General features: G+C 47.0%; 1 protein-coding gene across 7 annotated transcripts in view; it reads left to right on the forward strand.

The window, feature by feature from the left end:
* The window catches only part of SCAP (SREBF chaperone), a 94,575-nt gene that overhangs the window by 73,609 nt on the left and 5,812 nt on the right, over positions 1-15,154 (forward strand). For 3 of the 7 annotated variants that reach the window (XM_077129481.1, XM_077129485.1, XM_077129482.1), the window contains 10 exons: positions 2,124-2,253; positions 8,155-8,312; positions 9,084-9,304; positions 9,496-9,601; positions 10,206-10,378; positions 10,727-10,853; positions 12,706-12,818; positions 13,896-13,990; positions 14,456-14,554; positions 14,715-14,933. In XM_077129481.1, coding sequence (XP_076985596.1) covers positions 2,124-2,253; positions 8,155-8,312; positions 9,084-9,304; positions 9,496-9,601; positions 10,206-10,378; positions 10,727-10,853; positions 12,706-12,818; positions 13,896-13,990; positions 14,456-14,554; positions 14,715-14,933 — 1,441 coding nt within the window. Of the gene's footprint in view, positions 1-243; positions 336-1,098; positions 1,255-2,123; positions 2,254-8,154; positions 8,313-9,083; positions 9,305-9,495; positions 9,602-10,205; positions 10,379-10,726; positions 10,854-12,705; positions 12,819-13,895; positions 13,991-14,455; positions 14,555-14,714; positions 14,934-15,154 lie in introns of those variants that run through there. The other 4 variants (XM_077129486.1, XM_077129483.1, XM_077129484.1 and 1 more) reach the window with 3 other exon arrangements.

Consider the following 15,154-nt stretch of genomic DNA (forward strand, 5'->3'; position numbering starts at 1 on the left):
AGGGCCAGATTGTTAATATTTTAGGTCTTGCAGCTACATGCAGTCTCAGTTGCATATTTTTCTTTGTTTTCCTTTTTGTCTTATATAACCCTTAAAAATGTAAAACCATTCTTAGCTTACAAACCATAAAAGGTAGGCCTGGGCTGTACTTGGCCTGTGGGCTAATTTGCCAACTCCTAATCTTCACAACGGACTACTGGTTGAGGGCTGCTTGCAGTTAGCATTAATTTCCATCTCACTCAGGCAGAGCAGTCTCCAGCAGCCAAAGAAACCTCTCAAGCAAAGAAATGCAAGTGCTGGCAGTTGGAAGTTGGGTCAACATGCCCAGATATAAGGTCAGTGTGGATAAGGGTGGGGTGTGGCAGCAGAAAGCAGTGTGGTTTATGGCCAGTGGGATGGTATCAGTCAGGGCAGGGTGGGAGAAGAGGGCTCTGATGTTAACAGTCCCTCTTAACAGTGGGACTTGGATTTCACTTCCATATTTGAAAGGGGGAAAAGGAAGTGATTTCATAATTTTAAATGTATATCCTAGTTATTGAGTAGCTCTGAAGTGTTCGGTTTTTGTGAGTACACAAAAAGTTTAATTCACTTCCATTATTTTATTGAAGATAAAATGGCTTTGTTTTCAATAAAATAATTGGCTGTTTGTTTTGGCACATTGCTTATATAAAAAAAATTAAGCATTTTGATTTCAAACTGTTAAAACATATAGTAGCTCTGAAGAAAACTGAATATAACAATGTCTTTTTAGGAAATGAGTCTGATATTTAAAAACATATTTGCCATCATTTTTTTTTTTAAAAAAAATGCAGTTTTATTGAGATATATTCACACACCACAACATGTCTCTTTTTATCATTAAAAAAACTCTTGACTCAAAAAAAAGGGAAGTGATTCCCGGGGTAGAAGCAGGGAGTCAGCTATACTAGTGTGCTGTTCTAGGTGAGAATGGGTGGTTGCTTAGTCTAAAGTGGAAGGTGGAGAATCACAGTTGATTCCAGATGTATTTTGAAGATAAAGCCTTCAAGAATCCATAGGACCAGATGAGACAAATAAGAGAAAGAGGAGTTTGACGTAACAGATGGAGCTGAGATAAGGAGGACAGGGGAGGTTTTGGAACCCATGGTTCATTTTCTCTGCCAGGGTACAGTCTGGTCCTAGAAATTGAGTTTTGTGGAAATATGGGAATGGCAGTGGAAGTCCGGGCAACATTGTTCTTAAAATGTCCTTAGTCTTTTTCCTGACTTTTGAAAGGTAAGCATTTTTACCTCTGAAAATTGCCTGAAACTTTCCTTCCAAGCTTTCATTTTGGTGAGAAGTTTGATAGCCATGGACAGTGATTCTTATTCCCTTGTATTTTGCATTTTGTAGAATCTTTTTCTGAGGGTTTTCTTTTGCCTATATTAAAAGGAACTTATGGTCTTTAAATTTTCCAAACAAAACAGGAATGTAGCATGAAGCAATTTACTGTGATGTCAAGAGTGTGCTCTGGATACAGATCGCCTGTTTTTGCATCCTAGTTTTATCACATTCTGATGGAGATGTAACTTTTGCATGCATCATTGGGTTTGATGAGGATTAAAGAAATGAATAGATGGAAGGCACTTGAATCAGTGTTTGGCACATCATTAGGTACCCAGTGAGAATCAGAGCCTATCCTTTTTTTGTAAAGACAGAAACTTTACAAAACTTTTAAGTCCACTGTTAGTGATAAGTCCCATATCAGAGTGAGTGCAGGTTTTTTGGCACCTCGTAGGAGGAGGGGCCCCAACCAAGACCTTAGGGACTGATGAAAAATGAAAGACTTCTGGGACAAGTGAAGCTATAGCTGTGGCCTCACATATGAGTCATCTAGAAGTACAAGCAAGAGTGTTCCCATAGGAACAGAGCCTCAGAAGCAAGAGAGGAGTGGGTGGCTCCAGGGTAGGATTGAAAAGAGAAAGTTAGAGAATGACTGAGAGCCATTTGAAGCATTTCAAGGCCAGTGGATTTTATTGTGAGAGACTTTATCCTTAGAAAATGGATATTTAGTTGCAGCTATAGTGGTTCTTGTGTCACTGTTATTTTGGAGCAAGATCTGTCTCCCATAGTGTCCTAAGTTTCCTCTTTTTTGTTCATCCCAGCTATCCACTGCTGAAACTCCCTTTGCCAGGAACAGGACCTGTGGAATTCACCACCCCTGTGAAGGATTACTCACCCCCGCCTGTGAACTCTGACCACAAACAAGGAGACCCTAATGAGCAACCTGAGTGGGTAGGTATTCAGCGTTGTACACAGGGGTTGGGTGGAGATTGGCCAAGGCATGGGGTTCTGTGAGTGAGGGTGGTTAGTTTCTGATTGATGGATTCATGTATTTGAACAGCTTTGCAAAGGCAGCAGAAATATTTAGTTATGCATTTAATGAATAGCCTTTATTAAAAGAAGACATGAAATGATGCAAAAGTGTGATTCCTAGAAAGCTGTGGTTGCCACAGCTGTGGCAGCCAGGTCTGGGCTACTCACCCAGCATGCACAGGTGCTGAGCCTGGACTATCTCCTCCTTGCCACTAGGTGTGTGCGAAAACCACTAAGCATCCCTAGAAAATGTTGTATCATCAGAGTCCTCATCGCGTCTTGTATTTGCCATGTGCACTGAAGTTTTTCACATTAGTTAGGTATTATTTTTTTCTCACCGTACAGTTAGGTAAAAAAGTTCTTTTGAACCTTTTTTACGGGGAAGGCAGCTGTGGGGATTAAATGCCACAGTTATATAGTTTACATGAAATCAACACTAGGACTGGAACTCCAGGTCTCCTGTCTCTAAGCCCACTCCTTCTTCTGGACCATATTGTTCTCAGTTGACTGTCCTTGGACTGAGTGAGGAAAAAAACAGCCTTTCTATTTGAGAGTCCCAGGGACAGAACTTAACTCATTGTAACTCTGGACTCGTTATCTGGAAATCATACAATTTCATGAGCCTGTGTCTATTCATTTCTTTGGTAGTGAACAGAGTGCTCTTCTTCACATCTGCTGTGCTCTAGCCCCGTGGACTGGTGCTGAATTCCCTGAGTCTGTTGTTGAGGAGAAAACCAAGACTCAGGGACCAGAGCTCTTCCCCTCCCACCTTCTCTCTGACAGTGATTACACATTCTTTCCCCACTTTATTTGGGTTAATGGAGCAACTGAGTAATTTATTATATATTTGGCTCTGCTGTTGTTGAATTAGAAGCCTATCTGGTGTGTGTTACAGCAGTATACGGTGTAATGAAAATGATACTTCACCTCTGTAATCTTCCTCCCCAAACCCATAATCCTAGCCTAATCAAGAGAAAAATGTCAGACTCATGACAGTAAAGGAGCATCCTACAGAATACCTGATCAGTACTCCTCCTGACTGTCAAGGTCATCGAAACCAAGAGTAACTTTTTAAAAGACAGTGAGTTAAGAAAAAGAAAAAAAAAAAAAGACAGTGAGTCTGAAGTCAGACATTTTTATTGGAGAATGGTATCTGACCAGCCTCTGCCCATTTGTAGCTCAGCTGTTCGATGAAAGTTCTGGGGAGCAGAGGGGTGGGAGTCTCTGAAGGTTCACTTATCTCTCACCTGAGGCACCTCTTTTGTGTTGCATGGAACACACAGCATGTACAATTCTTGATGACGCAGTTACCTGTAACCTGCTTTCCCTCGGAGGTCCAGCAGAATCAGGAATTCCCCCTTCCCTGGTTGGTGTGGGGGTGGGGAGCGCGAGTGTTTTTGCCAGTGCTGGAGAAAGCCTGAGGCTAGCTTTGACAGGCCATGCTTGGTGTCCAGGGCCAGCCTGGTGTGTGTTGCGTCTTTGAGAGCCAATTGTGGACTTAATCTTTTATTGCAAAAGACGATTGAGTCTGCTTGTTGCTCTCATGCCCCTAGAATGCAAGTCATGTTCTCGGCCAAGCCTTTGTGGGAGTGGTGGCATCCTGTGTCAGGACCTCAGTGTCAGAATTGAGAAGAACTGAGAAGTGAGGTGTATGGAATGAGTTGACTGCAAAGGCTTGGCATAACTGCCAAGGGAAGACAGAGGTCTGAATGGCGAGTGCCTGGTGTTGGCAGCAAGTAGAGAATCCTTAGCTAGGTGTTCCCTTTTCTGGGAAGCCTGCTCTGACTCCCCTTTTATGCCTTCTTCTCATGTAGTATACCTGTGTTGAAATGGGCTTTCTAAAAAATCTTCTTTCCACTCAACTGAGCTCTGTTGGAGCAGGAAGCTGTCTGATTTAAAGAGCTGAATCAATATTTGCTTAACAATACTTTTAAGAAGTTAGGAAAGATAGGGAGTGATAGGATGTCATCAGAGAAGTGGCTTTTGGGCTGGGGTGAGTATCTTTATTAGTTTGAGTAAAGCAAAGATAAGCTGAGTCAAGAGAGAAGATACTGGAGGAGGACATTGAAGCACAGTGGTGGGGCAGGAGCACTGGGCAGTTACAGGAAAAGAAGGAAGGAATGGCTGTCCTGTTCCATCTACCAGGCACACCTTTTCCCCTTTCTCTTCCTACCCAGTATTGTTTTTTGACATTTTTTTTAATTGAAAAATATAGCATATACAAAGCAAAGAAAGAAAAAAAAAAACAATAGTTTTCAAAGCACACTTCAACAAGTAGTTACAGAAGAGATCCCAGAGTTTGTCATCAGCTACCATTCCACCATCTCAGATTTATCCTTCTAGCTGCTCCTAAACCCTGTAGGCTAGAAGGAATATTAATATAGTGACTCAGCAGTCATACTCATTTGCCAAATCCTATTCTTTCCATTATACCTTCTCCTTCTCCTTTGATCCTTCTCCTAATCTATAGGGATCTTTGGGCAATGCCCTTTCTGACTTTTTCATGTTGAGGAGTGTCGCTACTAAAGGATAGGGGGATGTAACTAACTGATAATTCTGGAGAGGCTGGTCCTTCTCCTACCCGGTTTTTGAGTGATGTCTCTTAACCTTTGTGTTAGTTCTCTATTGTCGTATTACAAATTACCCTAAAACTTAGTGACTTAAAATCACATATATGGGGTTTAGTAGTAGAATTCTTGCCTGGCGTGCTAGAGACTTAGGTTTGATTCCCAGCCCATGTACATCACCACTCCCCCCCGCGAAAGAAAAAAAGTAAAATCACATATATGTATCATCTTACGGTGTCTGTGGGCCAGGGATCCAGGTGTGCCTTAGCTCAAAGTCTCTCAGGTCCTCAGGCTCAAAGTCTCTCAAGCAAGGTCTCAGCTGAGGCTGCAGTCATCTCAAGCCTCAGTTAGGGGAGAAGTTGCTTCCAGGCTCACTCATGGGACTGTTGGTAGGCTTTTTGCAAGCCATTGAACTGAGGTGATGGCCAAAGGCCCCCTCAATTCCTTGCCATATAGACCTCTGCAAAGTAGACCACAGCATAGCAGCTGACTTCATCTGAGTGATGGCTCCAAGAAAAGGAGGGAGAGAAGTCACGGTCTTTTATTACCCACTCTCATCCCTTTTGCCTTCTTCTGTTTGCCTGAAGCAAGTCAGTAGGTCCAGTTCACTCTCAAGAGGCATGAACACCAGAAGGTGGGGACTATTGGGGCATCTTGGAAGACTGCCTCTGTCTAGTTAGGTGTTCTTCCTCTGTGCCCTGTGGCTTCTGGACTCCATTGTGCTTCCTCCATCACCCTCTTAGGATACCTTTTTATATTGTGTTGGTGTGTTTCCGTGTTCTGCTTCTCACTTGAATATCAAAGTAGGGATTCTGATAGGGCTCACATCCCTGCTCCCATTTTAGTTCCTGCCTGCCTTCCAGCTGCCAGCACCTTCATCTCATTTGTCAGAGGATCTCTCTGGTACACGAACCCTGAGGTACTGGAGAATTCTCATCCTTTAGGAGCAGCCCTCAACCTGTGACTGCAGGAGTGTTGGTATGTAGATACCTCAGCTCTCTAGTCCCTGAAGTGGAATTACTCAGCTAACTCCTGTCACCCACAGAAGTGACTTGTTCAGTAATGCACCTTTGACTGCCTTCATTCTTTGCTCTTGTCCCCACACCCCTCCCCGTATTTCCTGTGTTTCCCAAATGAAACACTTAACTCTGGGTGTGCTTCTGAGAGAGCCCAAGCTAAAATGGTGAATGATGAGGGTTAAGTAAATGTCTGCTGAATAAACCACTGTAAGAGAATTCTGGTGCCCAGAAGAGGGAGGTTGATGGCACACATGTTGGATGATGAGTTGATGATAAAGTCATGTTAATAACTGGACTGAGATCATGATGGAGATGGGGAGATGTGAAGCATCTGCTTGGAGAGTGCAGTGGGACATCAATGGGGATGAATAACAAAAGTGGCTAGTGGGAGGGAACCCTCCCTATGGAGCCATTTCTGGACAGCTCTTCCCCTACTCGTACCAGAGTAGTGTGCCAGAGTAGCATGTTGTCAGTGAGCTGCTGTTAGAGCCCATGGTAGATGGCTCTATTCAGGTGCCTCTGTCCCTCCTGGCAGCTTCTATGGGCTGGGTTTGGGGCAGAATACAAAGTGAATGAGACCTCCTATCCCCAGAGCCACTGCTAAGACAACATAAACATAAACTTGATAGGGACTTATATGGCTGCTTCAGGTTGTTTCCTTGTGTCCAGAGACTCTGAAGATGTTAACTTGCTGTGCTTGTCCAGCATCTTGAACCCTACTCATGAAGTAATGATTGTGGAATTGTGCAGGTGACTGGTTTTCCCTTCATACACATGCTCCTGATTCTGACACAGGCATCAAAACAGTCATCTTGTCCCTCAGGGAGGCTTGGCTCCCTACAGCCTACACTGTGTCACTGTTGAGGAGTCTTTCTCTTCTTCAAGTTGAATCACAGTGTAATTCCAGGATTACTTTTCCAGAGTACTGCTTTTGTCAGGTCACAGAGTTACACAGGGACATTTTTTGTTTGCTGATTAAAATCCAGACAGTTCAGTCAGGCTTTCTCTTGGCACAACTGTCATTTACCTGTGATTTCTGTTACTCACCTGAAAGGAATTCATGTGCTGCCCAGGTTGTCTGCTCCTCAGATGCCTTCCCTGCCTTGCTCCCACCATGCCAAATTCTTCCCTATCTTCGTGGCCCCACTCAGCTACTCTCCTAACTGTAAACCCTGCCATGACTGACCAGTACTTCTCATTTTGGGGGCTCTGTGATGTGGTGCTCATCACTGGCAATTGTTCCTCACCTGTTACATATCTGTGAGCACTTTTGTCCCTTAAGTGCCTGTTGTAAGCTGCTCCAGGGTAAATGGCAGGTTCTAGTGAGAAATGTGTGTGATGTTCAAGAGAAGACCTAGGGTCGAGTCCATTGCAATGGTGAAACCTTAGGCAGTCCCAGCTTCTGAGCCTCAGTGGAAAGAGGAATACTAGCCCCTCTCCTTCCCTCTCATAGAACTTTTATGGAGATCAGACAAAATGTTCCACAGCTGTTTAAGACTAATACTTCTGTTAAACTTCTCGCTACCTGTGATATTTATATACATATCTGGCAAGTGTGGTACATGTTATGTCTCAGAGTGTGGTGTGTCGATGTGTACGGTGTGTATATTCTCAATATTACAGGATGAATGACATTTCTCTCTCACAACGGGAAAATTGAAATCTAGATATTATAAAACATTCCCAAGGCCATTCAGTTGGAGGGCTGGGATTTAAATTTGGATCTTCTGATCTTCAGAAACTACTGCGATGCAAATAGCAAAACCAGGACCAATGAGATAGGTTGCACCCTTTGGGGCGCTTATAGCCTATTGCAGAAGTTGGCAGACTTTTTCTCCAAAGGGCTAGATAGTAAATAGTTTAGGCTCTGTGGGTCAGAAAGTCTCTGTTGCAGCTACTCAAGTTGTAGCCTGAAAGCAGCCATAGATGATACAAAGGAATGTGTGTGGCTGTGTCCTAGTAAAATTGTATCTAGGAAAACAGATGCTGAGCCTGATTTGGCCTGTGGGGCATAGTGTGCTAACCCCTGGTCTTTTGAGAAAAACTTGGGAAAGTGATTTATAAATTGGTAAAGTGTTTTGCTGAAGTCTTTGATTTTTGAAGGCCTGTCCCTGGGGCCCCACTGTGCTTTGCCCATAGCAGATGCTCAGTAAATTCTTACTGAGTCTGGACCCACAATTTTCCCCTGATGTGCTGAGTTGTCTTTTCTGTTCCTTACCCTATTTTTTCTGCAGTACATGGGCGCCCCAGTGGCTTACATCCAACAGATATTTGTGAAGTCCTCAGTATCTCCCTGGCACAAGAACCTCCTAGCAGTAGACGTGTTCCGCTTACCTCTGTCCCGGGCATTCCAGTTGGTGGAAGAGATCCGGAACCATGTGTTGAGAGACAGGTATCCCAGCTTTTATGTACTGAAGGGAGAGTCCCAGTCCTCAGCAGCCCTCATTGAGCCAACTGCTCTGCAGAAATAGAACAAGCAAGAAAGATGGTGGATGAGCCAGAAATGCATTTCTCAGCATCCTGTGGATCCACTGTGACTGCTTCCTCCCTATACCTGTGCTCATGGCACAGGCTGAATCTGAGCTTTGTCTTCAGAGTGTCAGTGTAGGTGCCCCTGGGAGTCCTGTGACTGGTTGACTTGTGACTCAGATTGCTTCTTGCCTATGGGTAATGGGATGTGAGTGTAACAGTGGTGGCTCTGCTGAAGAGAATCAGGCTCTACCTGAGGAGAAGGCCCAAGCCCAAGTCTTACTCCCCAGCCATCAGTAGTTCTTTGGAGTGTGTTGGCTGCATCCCTACTAGGTTTTATTTAGCTATGGCTTTTGACTGCTGTTTTGACACACTAACTGAGTCCCATAATTTCCACCCTGTGCCCTCATGCCCACTGAATTGGCCAAGGTGTTTGTTTGGGTGGGGGTATGCATGGTCCCATAATACCCACACTCGCCTCTCCTCAGAGGAGAGCAGGCTTTTGGGCTCCAGATGCACTTTGAAGGTCAGGCAGCCAAATGATTTGGTTGTTGACTGCCTGAAAGAATTTTCCCCTGCTTCCCTAATCTTCAGGCTCTTTGGAGATGTGAGAGAGCTGAATATGGGGCTTCTAGGAACCTGATGACCAAGAGTCCCTTTCACTATGATAGGCCTCATCCTGTCTCCTACACAGCTCTGGGACCAGGAGCCTGGAGGAGGTGTGCCTGCAGGTGACTGACCTGCTGCCAGGCCTCAGGAAGTTCCAGAACCTGCTCCCCGAGCATGGATGCCTTTTGCTGTCCCCTGGAAACTTCTGGCAGAATGACTGGGAACGCTTCCATGCTGATCCTGACATCATCGGGACCATCCACCAGCACGAGCCCAAAACCCTGCAGACCTCAGCAACACTCAAGGGTATATCCTTAGAGCAGGTTCCCCTATTGGTCACCATCTTTTGCTTTAATGGGTGCCTCAGGCAGATCAGGAACTGTCCCTTTTTTCTGAGGGTGGGGATAGGGAGTGACTTAGGATCCTTGGTGGCTCTGCAGTGGCTGCTGTTTTTTTATTAGTATCTGCTGGTCTTTTTTGTTGTATTCTGTCTGCAGACCTGCTATTTGGTGTTCCTGGGAAGTACAGCGGGGTGAGCCTCTACACCAGGAAGAGGATGGTCTCGTACACCATTACCCTCGTCTTCCAGCACTACCATGCCAAGTAAGACCGTCAGACTCCGGGTTCCTAACGGGCCTGTGGAGTGACATGGGGCTTTGAGTAACCACTGTTCTGGTTATAGTTTCAAAGTGTCCCCTGGGAACTTGAAGAGTTCCTGTTTAAATGTTTGTATCCTTTACACTGAAGGACGCTATCCATTCAGATTTAAGTGGCGATGGCCTGACAGTTGGTTAACATAAGGGACTTAAGGCAGGGCTGGTAAATTCAACCTTCTGCCCTGACTTAGGACATCCAAGCTGGTGACCACTGAGCCCCTTGTGGCCTTAGAGTCCTTCCCACAGAGCGTAGCAGCTCCCCAGGGATTGACAAAGGCACTTGAGCTTCCTCTGGTGGGGTCTCCGGGGCCTTTGGTAGTAAAGAGTGCTTTAAGAAGTCAGCTAAAGGGTGCTGAGAATAGAACACGGGGAGCTCCGGGCAAAAACAACTTCGCCAACCTTGTGATTTTTCCAATACCCCTAAAGGCCATAGAGATGTGCCTCACAACACAGGAGAGGTGGGGGCCCTGATGGCTCCTCTTTCCAGGGATTGTCTGTGTTCTCTGGACCAAGAGGGACACTCTGTCTACCCACCCTCACTCCATGACCAGGTTCTTGGGCAGCCTGCGTGCCCGACTGATGCTCCTGCACCCCAGTCCCAACTGCAGCCTTCGGGCGGAGAACCTGGTCCATGTGCACTTCAAAGAGGAGATTGGCATCGCTGAACTCATCCCCCTCGTGACCACCTACATCATCCTGTTTGCCTACATCTATTTCTCCACGCGTAGGTCCATGGTGGTGAAACTGGGGGCTTTCTTCAAGCTTAACAGGCAGTTCCAGACCACTTACTTCCCTGCCTCTGGAGGTGGCTTGGGGCAGAGATGTCTCAGGGGTATCAAGCTTGGGTAGGTACATGGCTCCTCTAGCTTCTCAGGAAAAGCCTCTTCCTGAGTTGAGGTATACCATGTCCTGAGACTAGGAAGTATACATGCCCGTCCCTCTCTTTTGGTTAAAACAGGAATCTTCCGTTTCTTGATCGCAAGGCACACTGCTGCCCAATAGCTCAGTTTGGAAGGGCCTGTGTGCGTGACTAGGGGAGGTGCTGCCCTGATGTAACCTTTCTGACCTCCAGGCAAGATCGACATGGTCAAGTCCAAGTGGGGGCTGGCCCTGGCCGCTGTGGTCACAGTACTCAGTTCGCTCCTCATGTCTGTGGGCCTCTGCACCCTCTTTGGCCTGACACCCACACTCAATGGCGGGTAAGTCCCCAACAGGCTCCACTGGGCCACAGGGTAGGCCAGATGGCCAGATGGCCTGTCATGTATAGACACCCCATCTGCCCTGGACTAAACACTCACCATCGCTCTATGTCTTCATTTATTATTTTTACATTTAAGAGGTACATTTTATCCTCTTTAAGTTACCTAGCTTGTATTCATATATATGCATGTATATGTACATAATATATGACTGTGTGTATATATGGGTTATGTATTTATACAAGTGTGTGTAAAAATGTGTGGTTATAGGTATGCATTTACATATGTGTGTATGTATAGGGATGTGTGTGTGTAGGTGTTTGTATAATATAGATACATGTACATATATACACTACTTCTTCATTTCTTTGTAATTTTGGGGTTTTTTTTTTTTTTGGCTTTTAAAAGGGGAATTTATTAACTTGCAAGTCCACAGTTCTAAGGCCGTGAAAATGTCCCATCTAAAGCAAGGCTATAGAAATGTCCAATCTGAGGCATCTAGGGAGAGATACTTTGGTTCAAGAAGGCCGATGATGTTCAGGGTTTCTCCCTCAGTTGGAAAGGCACATGGCACACGTGGCAACGTCTGCTAGCTTTCCCTCCTAGCTTGTTTCAAGAAGCTCCCCTGGGGACATTTTCCTTCTTCATCTCCAAAGAACTCTGGCTGCGAGGGCTCTATGGCTCTTTTTACTCATCTGTCCATACCGTAGATAAAAGGAACATCAGACTCAAAGTTTTCACAATCACACAGTCACATTGTGAAAGCTATATCATTATGCAGTCATCTTGACAAAACATGCACACTGCTTCTTGATGGCTTAAGCTACAGATGCATATAGAGGGGTATGTTTTTTTCTTTTTTACTATTAAAACATTTAAATGCCTAATAAAGTAGATCATTTTAGGGGATGCTTTTTAAAAGATAGGAACTCCATCATTAGGGCTTTCTCACTGATGTTTACTTTCCCCTTGCTGTTTCTCTCTGAATCTTAGTCTGGAAGCCCTTCCTGGGCTCGTGCTCAGGCTTTGGTCCCTCGGCTCTGGCGAGGCCCCTCCTGTGTATTATGGTTACTAACCAGTTGGCTTGTCTGCCACTTTGTTTTGCCAGGCTGGTTGCAAGAAAAGCAATTTTGTGTTGTTTCTGTTATTCTCCTTGTATCTGTAACATCTGTTTTCTTTCCTGAATATGATGATGTCAAACACCCCAGCCTGCAGCTTCCTGGCATACCCTCCTAAGGGCCCTCAGTGTCATCATCTCCCAAGCAGAGCTCATAGCGTGGTATAATTTGACTAGCATTCCTTCCACATAGACCTCTCCGAGTCTGTTACTAACAGTAAGACTGTGGCCTAGGATAGCTAGTAGAGTTTTGTTTAAGAACAATTGCTCTTCCCCAAACACAGCTTCCTGACAAAGGTAAGGGTTTAAGCTGGTTGTATTCCCTTCTATTCAGTCATGATGGCTTGGTCTTGGGTTGATGGTGTGGAGTCTTGACAATGGCCATTTCTTTTGGCTGACAGACTCTGGTGAAGGAAGAGCTGGGAAAGCTGTGGTCTGGCCGCTGGGCAGCTCGGCCTTTCTCCCACTGTGCTTCCTGGCTGGAGAATGGGAATTGTTGACAACCCCTTAATAGGTTTCACAGCCCCACCTGTAGGTTTGGAGCCAGGTGGGCTGAGACCCTATCAGGGGAGGATGAGAAAAGTGGGTTTTCTGACCTGTGCTTATGGGAGGAGCTTAGCAGCCTCCACTGCAGGCTAGAAACTCCATGGCCTCCTACGGGGTTCAAGCCTGTTGAGAAGCAGCCCTGTGTTAAGAACACTCCACAACACTGTCTCTCAACCTCTTTGTCCCCAGTGAGATTTTTCCCTACCTTGTGGTGGTTATTGGGTTAGAAAACGTGCTGGTGCTCACCAAGTCAGTGGTCTCAACCCCAGTGGACCTCGAGGTGAAGCTACGGATTGCTCAAGGTAACTTGGGGCGGGGGGAGGGGGGATCACGTGCCTGTACTTCCTCTTGCTGCTGTGTTCCCTGAGGAAATAGAGAGCCCCATAAACATCCTTTGTTTTGGCCTCTAGCATGACCCACAGTAGGTCAGGCCCTGGCATCTGGTTGGCACCTTCCCTGAGGAACTGTGGGGTGGCAGAACTGGACTTTGTCCTGTTTCATGGGTCAATAAAAAAAAAAACCAGACTATGCAGCAGGGTCATGTTTGGAGGTGGTGTTCATCCAGGTAGGAGTCTGGTGTTTTCCTGTGTCCTTCTACTACACTGGCCCAGAACCCTGAAGCTGGTCACTTCAGAGATGCTGCCTCCAGAGCTACCATAAAAGCCTCTCTGGCCGCTCTGTTAGGACTGTTAGAGTTCTGGGGAAAACAATAAAAGACAGTGCTCAGCCCTGGAGTTTGGACTCTTGAGCCACCTCCTAACCCAATGTCTGAGAGATGTGGGGCTGAAGGCAGGCTATTCATTCATTCAGTACATCTTTGTGAGCCTCTGTGATAAGCCTAGGCCCTGCACCAGACGTGGTGTTATGAGATGAAGGGAAATGACCCCTACGCATAGGAGCTCAGAGCAGCACACAGGGACAGTATGACAGTGTGGGGCACAGGGGCTTCCCTGGGAAGAGCTTCAGGAAGAATGCAGCCAGCTCTTCTGCCATTCTGCCATGTGGCAGGGGCACACTCAAGACCAGATGAGGACATCGTGTGTAGGTTGGAGGTGGTTACAGTAGGTAGCACTCCTGGGCTTGCATGTCTCAGCACCCTGCTTTTCCCTTCTTCTGATAGTTCAGAGTTCTCCCCTGTGACCTGTAAGCCTCAAATGTCCTTTGTTCCTGCAGCAGCTGTGCAGCTCTAATTGCAACACCCTGGAGCCAGGATATGGGCAGGGTTTGAGGGTTGGGGCCCTTTGATGGAATGGCTGCTTTGGAGGGCCCTCCCCATGCCTCTGCCCTACTAAGGGCCATATAGTTATGTGCAGACATATCCTCGTGTGTGGCGAGGAAGTGCTGGGCTGGCCCTCCAGGCCCATTGTCATCCTCTGCAGGTCTAAGCAGTGAAAGCTGGTCTATCATGAAGAACATGGCCACAGAGCTGGGCATCATCCTCATTGGCTATTTCACCCTTGTACCTGCCATCCAGGTAAGCCTCCAAGGCCAGCCTGGAGCCTGTGGGAACATGGAGCCAATTGCTGGATTCCCTGGCTGTGCAGCCCTAGGTGGGGTGTACCCCTTCTGCCCAGCCAGGTGTTTGTTAGGATGCAGTGTGTGCTGGGGTCGGAAGGACTCAGTAAGCCCTGGCAGGGTTATAATTCTGAGCTCCTGGTTGAGCCAGAAGAGGCCTTTGACCCTGTCAGGGAGAGCCACCTACCCTTCAGCCCTCTCTGCCATCCCCTGGTGGGCATGGAGTAGTCCACTGCCACTGCACCTCCTTGGCCACTCCCAGATTCAGGAGAGCTACCAACATCTTTGTCCTTTGTTTCAGTTGTTCTCTGCCTGCCCCCCCCCCCCCCCAACAATCTCTGAGGTTCCCTGTAGGTAGGGAGCTGCTTCTCTGGGGTTCTGTATCATGAGGTCACAGCACCCCCTCCATCTGCTCTAATTCTAGGAGTTCTGTCTCTTTGCCGTTGTGGGCTTGGTGTCTGACTTCTTCCTTCAGATGCTATTTTTTACCACCGTCCTGTCCATTGACATTCGACGGATGGAGGTAGGAGTGAGCCCTGCCCCACCCACACTCCTCCTCAGCCCTGGCTATGTACAGGGAGCCTCTGGGTGAGAGAGGTACAGATCTCAGGCAAGACAGTGACCCCATGTGGGCAGTGCTGGACAGCCTGTCCCACCCAGCCCTGACCACTGTTCCTTTACAGCTAGCAGACCTGAACAAGCGGCTGCCCCCTGAGGCCTGCCTGCCCCCAGTCAAGTCAGTGGGGCGGCCAGCACGCTATGAGCGGCAACTGGCTATGCGGCCGTCTATGCCCCACACCATCACGCTGCAACCATCCTCCTTCCGAAACCTGCGGCTTCCCAAGAGGCTGCGTGTCATCTACTTCCTGGCCCGTACCCGCCTGGCGCAGCGCCTCATCATGGTACCTGCCACCCCTGCCTGTCCAGCTCTCCCTCAGAGGCCCAGTGCTCAGATTGCCTCTAGGTGATGCATTTTGCTCTGGAGGGAAAAGGTGCTCCTTGTCCCTGGTGGTCCCTTGAAGTCTGGCCTTGGGAAGTAGTCCACCCCCTCCCTGGCCAGACCCTGTTGGCTTCCAAGGAGATGCGTCTGTCTTAGGGAAGAGCAGCCTTAGGATCCTCAGGC

The sequence above is a fragment of the Tamandua tetradactyla genome, chromosome 15 (assembly GCF_023851605.1).
Source record: "Tamandua tetradactyla isolate mTamTet1 chromosome 15, mTamTet1.pri, whole genome shotgun sequence".
NCBI lineage: Eukaryota > Metazoa > Chordata > Mammalia > Pilosa > Myrmecophagidae > Tamandua > Tamandua tetradactyla.